The 15,982-nt window shown below is 46.2% G+C and overlaps 1 protein-coding gene across 4 annotated transcripts in view; it reads left to right on the plus strand.

Annotated features, from left to right (window-relative positions):
- Positions 1 to 15,982, plus strand: part of LRRK1 (leucine rich repeat kinase 1) — an 84,181-nt gene that overhangs the window by 65,854 nt on the left and 2,345 nt on the right. For all 4 annotated transcript variants that reach the window (XM_069867134.1, XM_069867136.1, XM_069867135.1 and 1 more), the window contains 8 exons: positions 415 to 612; positions 1,226 to 1,503; positions 1,697 to 1,891; positions 4,541 to 4,692; positions 6,262 to 6,379; positions 7,769 to 7,885; positions 12,775 to 13,610; positions 14,174 to 14,275. In XM_069867134.1, the coding sequence (XP_069723235.1) occupies positions 415 to 612; positions 1,226 to 1,503; positions 1,697 to 1,891; positions 4,541 to 4,692; positions 6,262 to 6,379; positions 7,769 to 7,885; positions 12,775 to 13,610; positions 14,174 to 14,275 (1,996 nt within the window). The remainder of the gene's footprint in view (positions 1 to 414; positions 613 to 1,225; positions 1,504 to 1,696; positions 1,892 to 4,540; positions 4,693 to 6,261; positions 6,380 to 7,768; positions 7,886 to 12,774; positions 13,611 to 14,173; positions 14,276 to 15,982) is intronic.

Below are 15,982 nucleotides of genomic sequence, written 5' to 3' on the forward strand. Positions count from 1 at the left end.
TCTGAAGGGTCCTGCTTCTGCAGGGCAGCTGAGAAAGGTTAGGGAAGATTCCTTCCACCAAAGGGTCTGCAATCCACACCCAGAGAGTCCCTGCTTTAAAAAGCACAGCATGAGTTTTACAAAGTCATCCAAGTGATGTATGAGAACAGTGAGTGCCAGATAACACTCGAGGTTGGTGTTGAAGGACCAAGGGAGCACTTGCTTTCTCATGCAGTCGTATATATCCTGCTTATAGTCAATGTCTGGTAGCAGCTCATGCATCAACATGAGGATGCAACGTGAAGCCCTGCTGTTGGGACAACCCCATTGTATGTCTTCCTCCTGTGGCATTTGCTCAGTGTTTAACACCTTCCAAAGAGTTTCTGACTTGGTCTCTCAGCTGGAGAGTGAGAAAGGGGTTGTGTGTCTTGCCAGATACCATGCTGAAACACCTGAGAGCCATGGACGCCATGAAAAACTTCTCAGAATTCCGCCAGGAAGCCAGCATGCTCCACTCGCTGCAGCACCCCTGCATCGTCTCCCTCATTGGCATCAGTATCCATCCTCTCTGCTTTGCCCTAGAGCTGGCCCCTCTGGGCAGCCTCACCACTGTATTGTCTGAAAACTCCAAAGGTAAAAGCAGGGTCTCTCTCCCGGGAGAACTCACTCTCTGAGTCATGGTGGTGACAAATGGTCAACAACATTTAAATTACTGCTTGATTTACTGAAGGAGATTTTTTTCCAGACTAGGGGAAGTGGAGATGGAATTACCTTTGAGAACCTATTAAACATGTATACTCAGGATTTTCAAAACTACTTTGGGGACCTAGATTTTCAATTTCTCTGCAACTTATAAGTGCATCTCACTTCAGTGCTGTGTGGGCGATGCTGTGTTCTTCCCCCGTGCAGATGAGTGTCTCATCTGTATGTCTGTCACTGTCAAATGAATGACACAAACTCTGTGATAGGTTGAGTCCATCTGACTTTCTTGGCACCTTGGCTTTGTGTCAACGTTCAAACACTAATTTTCAACAGAAGGTTTAGTGGTCTAAAAGTGGAAGGGTTTGTAAAAAGAATCTAATAGAACTGTCAGACATGTATAGTAATACGAACACTGTCATTTCAAATCATGGCATTGAGTGATATTTTAAAAGGTTGTTAGTTATTGCTCTGGATTATAAAAGAGAAAGGGAAAAAAAAAAGTAGTTATTACAAGTACTGAAGACAGGCTGTTCCTTTGTGCCAGGATCTTCCTTTGTGCCCCTGGGACACATGCTGACACACAAAATAGCGTATCAGATTGTAACAGGCCTTGCCTACCTGCATAAGAAAAACATCATCTTCTGTGATCTGAAGTCAGACAATATTTTGGTGTGGTCCCTGGATGTCAAAGAGCACGTCAACATCAAGCTCTCTGACTACGGGATCTCCCGGCAGTCATTCCACGAAGGCGCGCTTGGCGTGGAAGGTACACCAGGCTACCAAGCTCCTGAGATCAGGCCTCGCATCGTCTACGATGAGAAGGTAACTGTGATGTATGCATGGGAACAACCCCTGGGTGACAGTTCTGTGTGGCTGGCTTCATGCGTGGGGCTGAATTCCGCTCTACATACATGGTGTGCAGCACCAGCTTTCCCACCGTAGCCTTCCTTGCTCTCCTCTTTATCCACCAAGGAAGGTTTTCCCTTGTTTTCTTTTTCTCTGCTGCTGCCTCTAGGTCGACATGTTCTCTTATGGGATGGTCCTGTATGAGCTGCTGTCTGGTCAGCGGCCTGTGCTGGGACAACATCAGCTCCAGATTGCAAAGAAGCTGTCTAAAGGGATCCGTCCTGTTCTTGGGCAGCCGGAAGAGGTGCAGCTATATAGGATGCAGGCGCTCATGATGGAGTGCTGGGACACAAAGCCAGAAAAGGTATAAAAGAACCCTTGTGATCAGTGTTTTCTTATCTTGTAGCTACAGGAATCTGGTAGTCCATTTATGCAGGAAAGCTGAGCTTGCTCTCTGTGTAGCAGAACAGCTCAGTTGCCCATTTACCCCTCCTGCTGATTTGGCCCAGAACTTCTTTTGACTTAAATGAGAGTTTTGTGAATGAAACAATGGCAGATTGGTGGCCTTAGACACCCACGATGCTGTGAAGGTCCCTTGATGTCAGTGGCAGTTAGGCTATTGATTTCAGCAGGGTAAGACATTACCCATAATTTCTAGAAACAGCTACAGTATCATGCTGTGAATATAACTGGAAAAACTTTTAACCCCCCACCCCCCCCCCAGGATTATAAAAGGCAGTATGAGGAAGGAAAAGGTTCAAAGTACAAAAAAAGGATTATCACAGAATCACACAGAATCACCAGGTTGGAAGAGACCCACCGGATCATCGAGTCCAACCGTTCCTATCAAACTCTAAACCATATCCCTCAGCACCTTGTCCACCCGTGCCTTAAACACCTCCAGGGAAGGTGCCTTAAACACCTCCAGGGAAGGTGACTCAACCACCTCCCTGGGCAGCCTGTTCCAGTGCCCAATGACCCTTTCTGTAAAGAATTTTTTCCTAACGTCCAGCCTAAACCTCCCCTGGTGGAGCTTGAGGCCATTCCCTCTTGTCCTGTCCCCTGTCACTTGGGAGAAGAGGCCAGCACCCTCCTCTCCACAACCTCCTTTCAGGTAGTTGTAGAGAGCAATGAGGTCACCCCTCAGCCTCCTCTTCTCCAGGCTAAACAGCCCCAGCTCTCTCAGCTGCTCTTCATAAAGCCTGTTCTCCAGCCCCTTCACCAGGTTTGTTGCTCTTCTCTGGACTCGTTCCAGAGCCTCAACATCCTTCTTGTGGTGAGGGGCCCAGAACTGAACACAGTATTCGAGGAGCAGTCTCACCAGTGCCGAGTACAGAGGGAGGATAACCTCCCTGGACCTGCTGGTCACGCCGTTTCTGATACAAGCCAAGATGCCATTGGCCTTCTTGGCCACCTGGGCACACTGCTGGCTCATATTCAGTTGGTTGTCAACCAACACCCCCAGGTCCCTCTCCTCCAGGCAGCTTTCTAGACAGACTTCTCCTAGTCTGTAGCACTGCATAGGGTTGTTGTGCCCCAAGTGCAGGACCCGGCATTTGGCCTTGTTAAACCTCATGCCATTGGACTCAGCCCAGTGGTCCAGCCTGTCCAGATCCCTTTGCAGAGCTTCTCTACCCTCCAGCAGATCGACACTTCCACCCAGCTTAGTGTCGTCTGCAAACTTGCTAAGGGTGCACTCGATGCCTTCATCCAGGTCATTGATGAAGACATTGAACAGGGCTGGACCCAGCACTGAGCCCTGGGGAACCCCACTTGTCACTGGCCTCCAGCTGGATTTCGCACCATTTCCCACCACTCTCTGGGCCCGGCCATCCAACCAGTTTTCCACCCAGGAGAGTGTGCGCCTGTCCAGGCCAGAGGCTGACAGTTTCTGAAGCAGAATGCTGTGAGAAACTGTGTCAAAGGCTTTACTGAAGTCCAGGAAGACCACATCCACAGCCTTTCCCTCGTCCAGCAGCCGAGTCACTTTGTCATAGAAGGCGATCAGGTTAGTCTGGCAAGACCTGCCTTTTGTGAACCCATGTTGACTGGGCCTGATCACCCGGTTCTCTTGCATGTGCTTCATGATAGCACTCAAGATCACCTGCTCCATGACTTTCCCTGGCACTGAGGTCAGACTGACAGGCCTGTAGTTCCCTGGATCCTCCCTGCGACCCTTCTTGTAGATGGGCACAACATCAGCCAGCCTCCAGTCCAGTGGGACTTCCCCAGTCTTCCAGGACTGTTGGAAGATGATGGAAAGGGGTTTGGCCAGCACATCCGCCAGCTCCTTCAGTACCCTAGGGTGAATCCCGTCTGGCCCCATAGACTTGTGGGTGTCTAGTTGGGCTAACAAGGCTCTGACCACCTCCTCTTGGATCATGGGAGCCTCATTATGCTCCTCTAGCTCCTGGGTTTGTACACAGACGGAACGACCCTTCTTACAACTAAAGACTGAGGCAAAGAAGGCATTAAGTACCTCAGCCTTTTCCTCATCCCCTGTCACTGTTGTTCCTTCTGTGTCCAATAGGTACTGTATGGTCTCCCTAGTCCGCCTTTTATTATTTATATATTTGTAGAAAGATTTTTTATTATCTTTCATTATGCGGCATTACATTTTTTCATTAATTGCAAGTTGGTGTTTCAGAGCTGCTGTCCTTCAAACAAAGGTCAGCTTGACTCACAAACAGCCATGACAGTGGGTCAGCTTTCAAAATTTATAACCCTGCAGAAATTCTTCAATAGAATGTGTAAGAGAATTACAGACCAAACCAGGGAAGTACAGAAGAGATTTGGCTTCAGTGTCTGGGATATAGAGGATGCTAAGAACCAATGAAGTGGGATTTATAAGGAGAGTTTCATTCAGATTTGAGAAAACAGCAGAATTGTTTATTAAAGAAGTCCTACTTCTTGGTCTATAGCTTTTACAAGTAATGATTATTATGGTTCTTCTGTTTCATCTGGACCTCCAGCTTTCTTGTGTAACCGTCTTCCTCTTTTCCTTTCCCCACAGCGTCCACTGGCCATTTCTGTGGTAGGACAGATGAAAGATCCTACCTTTGCAACATTCATGTACCTGCTGTCCTGTGGGAAGCAGTCTTCCTTCTTCTGTTCCCAAGGACAGGAGTACACTGTGGTGTTCTGGGATGGAAAGGAAGACACCAGGTGAGGAGGCTCATATTAGTATTTGCTTGCTTTTTTCTTTTTAAGAAAAACTCCTTCAGCTTCTTCACTTACACCTCTGGGAGGGAGGTAAAGAAGGTGAAAGTGAATTTGGGTGTTTGCCAAGGATACAGTGAACACTGTTTTCCCAAACTCTTTTAATTGGGAACAGTGGTTGCTTTATAAAGGATATTTAATGAGCTTAACTCTGCTTCAGTTAATATGAGGAGAAGATTAGGGTGGTGTAATGATTCACACACACAGGATGAGGCATTTGCACATGAGAACAGACGTGTTCTGCCTTTCCTAATGAGGCCATTTAACACTAAACCTTTCCTAATGAGACTGCAGTTCCATCTCTGTTCTGCAAAGCAATTAAGCACATGCTTAAATCCTATTGAAATCATTGGGAGTTAACCACATGCCTGAAGCTGTGTGTGCATCCAAGTGTATACTTCCAGTAAAATGTGTGCTATACTGAATAGGCATGTGCTTTAAATGTTATTAAATTGTGAGTGAGATGATGGTATTTTGCTCAGCCACATGACCCATGGCTAGTTAGGATTATTTTTATGGATGTTAGTGATTTTTATAGCCAAAATCTTATTTGGAAACATTCACAAAATGATGTGAAATTTATATTAATGTGTTCATTATTTGTAAGCATTAACCTAATGGGAAAGGTACGTGATATGTTCATGAACTATTTACTTTGCTGTTTGTGGTGCCTGGCCAGTCATTCAGAGCAGACAGTGTAACTATTCCTGCTAAAACTGGTGAAAACACATGGGACTCACAGATTTATTTTGAATGCATGGATGATGTCCAAATATTCACAGCAATGTATCTCAGTGAATCTGCTTCCTGACTGGACAATCCACTTGCTGGAGACTGCTGAATAACAAATTTCTTAAAAGTGATGGATCTCAGGATGTATAATTGCTTGTGCCACAGTTGGTAAAACATCTGGGGCTCACAGATGTGGTTGTGAATATCCAGTTATTGTTCAAATACCCAAAACCCTATAAACCTTCCCAAACAAACAAAATCATATTAGTTACAAAATATTAATTACTCGTATTTGTAAATTACTTTATCAGGTTACAGATCTTTGCTCTTATTTGTAAGAATCATGCTGCTTTGTTTATGTACTAGAATAAGAAATGAAGCCAGATAATACTGAGGCAGTGAATTTGGAGAACAAGCACATATTCTCTTGAGAACCTAACAGGCAAGATGGGCTAAGACCTCCCAGCTATTAATTACTGCTATTCAGTTGGAGCTATTTGTCTCACAGCTGAATTATTGTAACAAACCACGTAAGTTCTCCTAATCCATTTCTGTGCAAAGTCGGATAGCTGCGTTTAAATCTTCACAGAAGCAATTGCCTATCTGCCCCCTGAGGAAGAGCCATGGCACATCTGCATTTCTCTTCCTTTGAGACGATTATCCGGAGGGGTGTAGATCCTTGCAGCAGCATCTAGATCTGGACAGTCACGTTAGGGCTTGGCCAGTACTATCCTGCAGCAGGCTGAATGTTGGCTATAGGAAATTGTTATTTGCTCCTTTCAGAAACTACACAGTGGTGAATCCAGAGAAAGGAGTCATAGAAGTGGAGAGGATGAGCTGCCCAGGAATGAAGCTATGCTGCCAACTAAAATTTCAGAACGCCCTGTGGGCTGCCACGGAGGTGAGCATTGCCTGCTCTTCAGTGCCCTGCTCAAGAGGGGTCTCATTAGAAGAGACACAAATGAAGAGAAAGAGCCTATTAAATTAGTAAAGCTAAGAGCATTTGAGACAATGGGTGTCTCAGATGAGCAGCAGGATTTTGCTGTCTCCGACTGTATTGTTTCTGCCTGTTACTTAGCTGATACCTAGATCAAAATCATGTCTCCTGGTGTTTAAAGCGATCGTGGGAAACTTGTCTTTCTGAGGCAAAACTTGTCAGATTATAGCCTATCTGTACCCAGAGCTGCATCTGGGAAATGTCCTTATCTGTAAGCGATAAAGGGAACCAGTGAAAGAAACCATGCGTTTAAGGGTGGGGCTTTGAAAGGGGCCTGAGGGATTTGAAAGTTGGTGGGAAATGGGTACCCAAGTTTTGTGTTCACCACAGCTGAAAAGATAAGAGTGAGAGGGCATGGCTGGTTTATCCCTCAGAGCCCTTGCCCTCCTATCAGAAAGGGCTGTGTTATGTGTCAACCGGTTCTGACACAATCATTTGACAGAAAACAAACAAAAATAGCTGAAACAAACTGAAATGTTCCCAAAGTTCTGTGTTTCAGAAAGGGGAAAAGAGGCCATGCTTGTTGAATAAGTATTTTGTGTTGCTTAATTCACTCCGCCCTAGCATGGATGCTGGAACTAAGTGAGAATATAGATCTTTTTTTCCCTTGTAGGAAAATAAGATATTTTGACTTTTTCTGTTCCCAAATTGAGGTAAAGTTCAAATATTCCTATTTTTTTCATAACAACAAGCATAGAAAAGTTACAATTTAAAAATTGTATTGCATGTTACATCCCATCTTTTTGATCAAAATGAAAGGTGTTGCTGTTCCCCAAAGGGAGTGCTCTATGTCAGTTTAGTAGATTTACAAGTTGTGGAGCAGGTGTTATCCCACATGCAATGTAACACTAGCTTTTCTTGAATTGACAGATTAATGCAAAATAACATACAATATGTTTCAATTGTCTTGACATATTTCAGATTGGGGGAGGAACAGAACTGGTCCCTTTAATCTATTTTTGGAAGAGTTTCAAAAATTATTACAAGAAATGGATTTGGGGTTGTCAAATGCTACTTTTAGATGTGGTGATAAAACACTTATAGTGGTGATTTTGGTGGCATTTGGATAGTGCATATACTGCCCACAACTCATTCGGGGTAAGGCAGTGCCTGCTTTCTACCCACAGACAAGCAAATGCTCTCCAGGGAAAACAGAGAGAGAGCCAGGCTTTGGATATCAAAAAATACAAGTGGAAATTGGTTTTGGAGGCAATTCGATCTTGTACAGGTATCAAAATATGAAAAGCATGGAAGATGATTGAAATTTATAGAATTTTGTATGCTCTTTCACAGGACCAGAAGATTTCTGTGTATGGGTTGCAGGGCATGTGTCCTCTAAAGACTCCACAGAAGGGTTTAGACACTCCCGCTGCTGTGAGCTGCTTCCTAGTAATACCTGTTGTCAAAAAGGTAAGGAGGCACCTAAAGGAAAAGGGGCATTTAGTGAGACTAAGCCATCTGCTGCCAGGCTGAGCTGCCAGGGTTTGCGTGGCTTGTCACTAGCCAGTGTTGAAGGACTTCCAATGCCCAGGAACATTTTGGCAGTGTAAGGAGAAGATTTCCAGGGCTCTGTGCCTCTGCCAGAAGACGGAGGTGTGGGCAAGAACCTGAGTCAGGGGACTAAAGCTGGCCCTTCCAAGCCTGCTGGGAAAATAGTCAAAATAGATCAAATTCCTCTGCGAGGAAGTTTTCCAGCTGCGTTTCCACATCACTGAGAGACAGGGTTTAAGCTGATCAAGCAAAGTAGAGGAGACATGAAACAATAATTAGAATAAAGATTTGTTAGCTACTAAAGACGAATGGGTATTTCCTAGCTGTGGTACTCACTCTTCCTCATGTGGGTGCATGCTGTCATTTGTGTGCACCATCATCTTTAAATATCATCTTGGCTCAGCCACACTTCGTTTTGGTTTTGAATGAGAACAGTTAGATAATACAGGCAGTCTAAGAGCTGCCTCTTATGGGTAATAACAAAAGTTATGTAGTATCTGTGTAGTTCTGGAATTGCTAACATTCAGTTACTGGCAAGAGAAATCTGACATGTCTGCCTATTGCGGGCAGGTCTTGGGAGATGAATAAAAACTGGGTTTGGGCTAAATTATCTCCAGTTTTGCTTACAGTCACCTCAAGTAAAAACATATAATTATATCCCAACATTATTGTTAGCTGTGTAGTTTTTCCAAATGCCAGCAGACTAGTATGTGTCCAAAAGCTCGATATGGAGCAGCTCTCTGAGTGACAGTGGAGCTGTTTTATACCACATGCCCGTTCTGCGTTACTGTCCATTTCTGACTCGTTTGCTCAGAATGCTGCATCACTGTAAACTGAATCTGAGGCAGATGGTTAGTGTAAGGTGTACTGCTTCACTTCCAAACATGGTGTAAGTAGGACTAAAGTAGGGCATAGATCTAAAGTTGGCACAGGGATGAATTTCACCCGCCGGGAGGCTACAATCTGTCGGCTTTCTTTGGCTCCCAGACCTGCAGCATTTCTCCACCATAGAGTTTCATTTCTGGTGTGTAGGGCAAATTTCTTTTTCATGCTGCCTGAGGTTTTCGTCCAGGGCAGTCGAATGAGTCTTTCACTTTCAGCTTTTCCACTGTCATACAGCTTGCAAAGCCATTCCTCAGGGTTTGCGAGTGGCTTTATGTCTCCTGGTTTCTATTTTCAGTTTGTGGCTTGCCTAGAAAATGTCATAAATAATGCCAGGCCCTACAATAGCAATATTGAGTCTAGACACCTCCCTTCCTCCCCCGACCCTACCCAACCTTTCAGAAATCCACATCCCTTCTTAGTTTATTGGACTTACTTTTTCCTCTCTCCTTTCTATGAATGAGTTTGGCAGTGAAATAGCCAGAGCAGCATCCATAGGGATGTACAGACCAGGTTGGCAAGAAACTAAACCATTTTTTGAAACAGCCAGTTCTTCCAGCAAGGCTAAGTGGAAAACTTACACTTTTCAAACTCACTGTAGGCCGCAGCGAGCTGTATCAGAGTTATCACACAATCATTATTGTCCAGCAGAGAAAAGAATTGCTCGCATTTCCCTGGGAAGAAAACCTTTAACTGATGAGATGTGAGGTAACTTGCAGTCAGAGGGATGTTGCTGGGAAGGGGAATTCTTTATGACTGCCTTGGGAAGACTGGTCCAAAAGAAATAGTTTCCAAAACTTGGTTTCTCATCCAAAGGAAGCATCATGGAAATTTAAAAGCAGCAGAGAGGGGCCCAGAATCCAAAACTCACCCGCTAAGGAAAAGTCTTGTACAATTTAATTGTTGTTATTCTGTTGCATGCTTTCTGTCACCAATATCCTTGTTTGTGGCAAACAATAAAATTTTCAGTACATTTCTTTTCAGAAAAAAAACCCAAATAAGCGAACAGATTAAAAAGAGCAAAACACGATACTTTCTGAAATGGTTTGCAGCATCCTTACAGAAAAACCTGAATGGGCGCAAGCCTCTGGCCTCTTGCAAAAACCTGGAACTCACAAAAACAAAAGCATCATTTAAAGGCTGCAGCCTACTGTGGCGTTTGCTGCCAGCAGTGCCAGACCCTGTGGGGAAGAGAGGAGGAGGTGACCCAGGCTGTGGTGTCAGGGGCTGTATTTTTTTTTAACCTGCTCGCAGCAGCCGTCCTGGCAGCTCAGAGCCTTGCGCTGTCCTTAGCTGCAAGGACAGGACGTCTGGAGCCAGCTCATCTCCTGCACATCACATACCGTCACAGTCCCACTCCACAGCCTTCCTCCCTGGCACAGCGGGACTTCTGGCAGGATGGAGACTTCAAATGCAGTTTTGTTGCTGTGTGTTTTTGTTGGCTCTTGGCGGAGCCCAAATGTTGAAAATGAATTCTGAGAAAGTTACTTAAGGTTTCTGGAGGCTCCTGCCCTGCCTGCCTTTGGTCACTGTTGTAATACTCTGACTGGTAGAGTTTTGCCTCACTGTCCGGGTGCACCAGCACCTAATAAAGTCTAAAGTCTAGTGAGTCAGTGGCACTCAGAGGTGGGTGGCCTTTGACGTGATCTTCTGTGAAATGGGTCACACCTTCATCTGGGTCAGGCAACCTTGGCAGGTTGAGGGCATTTCTCAGCACTTGAGTTCCTGCTCCTTCTTTCCTAAACAGAGAGATAGCAACAGGGGCTGGATCGAAACAGGTCCTGATAGCCAGGGCTCTGAGTAGTAAGTGCCCCAAAGCATAAAATACCTTCCAGATTTGCTTCCACCATTGTGGTATTCCAGACAGGATAGAATTTGACAGAGTCGTTATTACCAATAAAGCTGGGTGGGGATCGCTGACGCAGTTCTGCCCCGTTATGGTGCCGATTGCCCAATGCAGGGGAAATTTTGCCTATGGAACCCAGAGAGGAATTTGAATTCTCTTCTGCAGTAGCTGACACTAAGCAAAGCAATCAGAATATTTTTGGTGAAAATTATGGTTGGATAATTCAGCATTTTTAATTCAAAGGTGACAAAATAGAGATCTCCGAAGACTTTTAGTGTCCTGTATCACATTAGGGGCAGTTCAGGTTGCCGTACCCACATTATGGTTAATTTCAGATACTCCCATTTCAATTTAAATTTTCCATTTTTCGTAAAAAATACCTATTGTGCAAAGCCCTTTGGATTGAAAGAAGTTGGACCATTTTCACTAGAGAAATGTGGGCTGTTCTGCTTTGTTTTGTTCTGTATAAAATAATTGACCTCCTTTCCAAAGAAAAAGTAACCCAAAACCCAGCTTGTGCAAAGCATCATGCCACGTTCCAACCTTTTGATGGAACTCCCTGGCAAACCCATATCCAGGAGCCTTTGCACCAGATCCACATGGCAGCAGGGAAACGGCACCAAACACTGCAGGCTATTTGGGTTTATTTTAATTAGTGGTTGGAGAATAGGGTCTGGACTGAGTTGAAGTCCAAGTCCCATTTCACAACTTTCCACTTGCTTCCCTATTTTTTCCCATTACAGTAAAATTCTGCCGTGATTTGGATTAGTCATACAAGCTGAGCGCACTCATGGTTTTACTCATACTTTGTATGCAGATAGCATTTTTTTGTCCAAGACTCTTAATGAGCCTTGCAAACAGTGCTGTGAATTACATGAATAGTTACCATTATGATATCTGCCCTTTGGTGTCTGAGAGCAATTCAAGGTACTGATTGTGGCCTCTACAGATTTAAGCAACCTGGGCTGGCATGGCCAAGAACCTCAAAAGGGCACAGGATTTCCCTTGATTTATGAGCAACAGAGGGTGACATGGGGTCCCTGTCCCATCTCGCAAAGGTGGGCAGCGTCCCAGGCGTGCCGGGAAGCAGAGCTCCCTGCCACAGCGGGGCTGCCGAGGGGTGAGGTCGTGTCGGTTCAGCTGGCGATGTTCTGTCTGGTTCTGTTCGCTTTGCTTTAGTCCGACCAGATTTTAACAACAGCAAAAAAGCCCTGGGCAAAGGGTCTTTTTTTAGAATTTATTGCTCCTCAGGGAGGAAATACAAAAGCCTTTGAGGTAGGTATTGTTTTATCTGCTTCACAGATGGGGAAGTTTCTGGTACAGACCCAAAGTCATGGGGAGTTTTGTTCCCGAGAGATCCATTTCCCAGTCTGTTTAACAGTATTTTGCACCGCTGTGATGAGCTGGAGGAGTCAAGGACCCAGCAAGCCGTGGGCTCCTCGCTGTCTCCCCTCCACAGGACGTGACAGTACCCATCGCAGCGGTGCCGCAGAGCACTGCACTGGTGCTCAGTGCTGGCTGTGGCTCCTGCAGCCAACACATCTCTACAATTAGAAGCAGGTTTTTAACTACCTGCAGAATTGTGCATGGCACTTGGCAGCCACTTTGCTGAACTGCTGCTGCTTCTGTGCCCTCTATTGGGACGCCTGTGAGTGATCAGTGTATGCTCTTGTTTGTCTCCCTGTTTTTCCATTTTCACTGCATTTCTTCCACTCCTCTCCTGCCTACACTGATAGCAATAGCTTTACTCTTTTTGGAAGTGGGCCGGGTTTCTACAGCTGGATTCCTAGGATTGTGATGGCTGTCTGAACATACTCCAGCTTGCATTTCTTAACCTTTAGGGAAAGTTGCCAGGTCCGTCTGTCCTCCCTTGCCAATAAAGAGAGGTAATACTGGGTGAGAGGCGTATGGCTCTCCAGCAGCTTCTAGGTAATGACTGCTTTTTATGTTGCTGTTATCACTGAGTGATTTGGGGTGAGTTACTGGTACACTTGCAGAATTGTGAGAGGCAGCCAGAGAAAGCTCTTGTATTGCAGAGAAGTAAAGAATCCAGATAGTAAATCCGTTCTTTTACTTGCAGAACTCGTATGTGGTGCTGGCCGGCTTGTCAGATGGACTTGTAGCAGTGTTTTCAGTGTCCCAGGGCATCCCAGAGGACAGCTGCTCCTACCTGTGCTCCCACACTGCAAACCGGTCCAAATTCAACATTTCTGATGATGACCCCCGGCAGAATCCATACCCCGTGAAGGCCATGGAGATCACCAACAGTGGAGCAGAGGTCTGGTACAGCAATGGCCCTGGCATCCTCATCATAGACTGTGCCACGATGGAGATCAGCAGGAGGCTGGAGCCCTTCAGCCCACCATCGGTGATCACTTCGATTGCCTGCAACTCCGAGTGTCACGGGGAAGAGGTGGTGTGGTGTCTGGACAATAAAAGCAATTTCCTGGTGATGTATCATGCTACCACCTACCAGCTCTGTGCACGCTACTTCTGCGGAGACTGCAGCCCTCTCAGAGACATGTTTACAATCCAGCAGCCTTCAACAGCCATCCCAGCTACAGCACCTATAAACCACAGCACCACGGAGAACAATGCACTGGTGGATATGAGCATTATCTACAGCCCAGAGGTTGGCACACAGATACTAAACCACCAGGACTCACTCACAGATTATTGCTCTGTGTCTTCCTACTCCTCCTCGCCTCCTAACAGGATAACCCGGTGTCCCTCCAGCCTACCCAGCTCGCCCACAAGTTCTTCCAGTGCACTGCTCTCTACAGATTTTGAGGAGTCTGACAGATTTCATGAGTTGAAGCCTTCACTGGATCATGATGCTGTGTCTGCTGGTGACAACGTGCAGCACCTCCAAGCTGTCAAGATTCTTCCAGTGAAAGACCTCATATGGATCCCCAGGTGAGTAAGTTGCTTCTCAAAGCAACTTCATCAGAATCCCTCCTGGGCTGAACATGATATTATCCATGGCTAATTCAGGAGATTTTGCATTCCCAGTATGATTCAGCTGGCCAGAAAGTCGAACTACCATTAAGAAATGTTGTTCCCAGTACAGTGGTACATTGATTTTCTACCACTTTTTAAAGATAACTGGTGCTGAGCAGAATGGCCACGTCTGAAGTCTTGCCAGATTCATTTCAGCAGAGTGAGAAGGTGGGTGATAAGACTCAAAGCCCTGTTTTCCCTGGTCCTAAGGAGGCAATGAACAGCCAGCAGCTTTCTTGCTCAGACACAACCCTGACAGGTGCTGTTGCCTCCTGCTGACAGAAACCCTGAGAATGTATTTTTGCCTGTTCTGGGGGGCTGTCACTGTAGTGGATTCGGGATCACAGTGCCCCCTTCCCTGCAAAGGTCGTGTAACCGCAGGAGGGATGGCAGCAGAGAGGATGGATACCCAACATGGATCTTAGCTGCCAGCAGTCCCCATTGCTGAACACGTGACATCAACCCTGTTTCTTTTCTAGGAGAGGAGGGGATATCATCGTTATCGGACTGGAGAAGGAATCTGGCACCCAGCGGGGCAGAGTGATTGCTGTGCTGAAGGCTGGGGAGCTGGCTCCCTATGGGTGAGGCTGACTGGGCAGAGCCCGAACACCAGTTTGCAGGGAGAGGAGGGGACTGGGTGGCACAGGTTAGCTCTGCAGGGTCTCAGGGCTCTCAGGAGCTTCTTCTTCACTTCCAGCAGTGTCTGAGAAGGTCCCAGCCCCAGGAGACACAGTTACTGGTTGCACATTAGGGCACGTGCATGATTTTATAGCATGACAGATGGGGAGGGGCAGGTAGCATGACTAGAGAGACCAAGTACCCCTGTAACGAGACAGACAGGACCATCCTGCACACGGCAATGAACATTGGTCTGATCCTGGCTGGTGCTGCCTCCCGGTGCTCTGCGGGCACCTGGCAGAAGATCGGTGGAGCTTGGCAGACTCAGGCCCTATGTTAAGAACAAGAGATGTATTTATGCAGAGCGTAGCGCTTGTCTGTGGCTGCATTCACGTGGATCAGGTTGACGTTCTGGCTCTAAATGAGCACCTTTGTGCTGTCGGCAGTGACGGACGGGAGAAGGCTCCTGGAGCACAGGGGAGAGCAGTTATATACATTAATTTAAAATGTTTCATACAGCGAACGAGAGTCCAAGTAAATAAATAGCTGCTAGGGAGATGGGAGTGTTCCTTCTGATCACTTAAATACCAGTCTGGGATCGTACTAGTTACGTCCAAACAAATGGAGGTTAAGCAGTGCTAAGGATTATAAACGATCATTTATTACCACTGAGCAAACACAGCAAATTATCAAAGTACTGCTGCCATTCCCTCTGCTTGATAATTGAGTGTCTTTATCAATGACTAGGGGTTGGCGTATTGTCTTTATTTTTCAGACATAACTGTTTTGCTTGCCCCAGATGAAGCGTGGCATTAAGGCAGAGTGACACAGCCATCTCAGACTTGTCCTGCTTTGCTGTCTTTCAGCCTGGCTGGTTCAGGCATGATGACCATTGACTCACCCTGTTTTACCAGCAGGATAAAGACCAGCTGATAGTATCTGCCTCCTCCAAGCCCCTCCAAGTGCAGAGTGGTGTAGGGAGGGGAGGGAATGGAATGGCTTCTTAGGGGTAGTTTGTGATAAAAGCCAGCTGCCGAGGCAGCCCAAGTTGCCAGAGCTCCCCATCGAGGGGGCCTTCCAGGGGGAAACAGTTTTGGGCTGGTCTTTCCCCATCTGCTATCAGAGCAGTAGAATGAGACCAGGAAGGGCTGGATTCCTGTCCCTTGAACCTTGCAAGCACAGAAGTGTCATCTTCTGCCTCTGGGCTGTCTTCAGGGTCAGCTTCAACTACTGTTGTTTGATAAGGTAAGATGCTTACAACACCATGAAGGGAAGTACATGCAATGTGATGCTGTCGTGCAAGACTCCTCCTGTGCCAACCATGTGTGTTCCTTGGCTGTTGTCATAGCCATGTCTGCTGATCCAAACTGGAGACTCATACCCTGAGGAGGCAGAGCTGGGCTCCATCCTGCTCCCACACCACATTTCAGGCTGTGGAGGCTCTCAGCAGCCTGCTAGCCATGGCATGATGTGGGCTGTTTTGAAAATGCACAGCTGGCAGCAGGCAAGAGTCTGTGGATTTAGCAAATCAGGAGATTAACGGCAACTTTGAAATGTCACAGCAGACTTAAACACCCACCTGCATGTTTAGGCACCTGAATCCCTTTAAAAAGCTTTTCCCGTGTCACTGAGCCACTTGTTTTTGTGGTGACATAGTTTCTGATCCCTGT

This window comes from Phaenicophaeus curvirostris, chromosome 12 (assembly GCF_032191515.1).
Source record: "Phaenicophaeus curvirostris isolate KB17595 chromosome 12, BPBGC_Pcur_1.0, whole genome shotgun sequence".
NCBI lineage: Eukaryota > Metazoa > Chordata > Aves > Cuculiformes > Cuculidae > Phaenicophaeus > Phaenicophaeus curvirostris.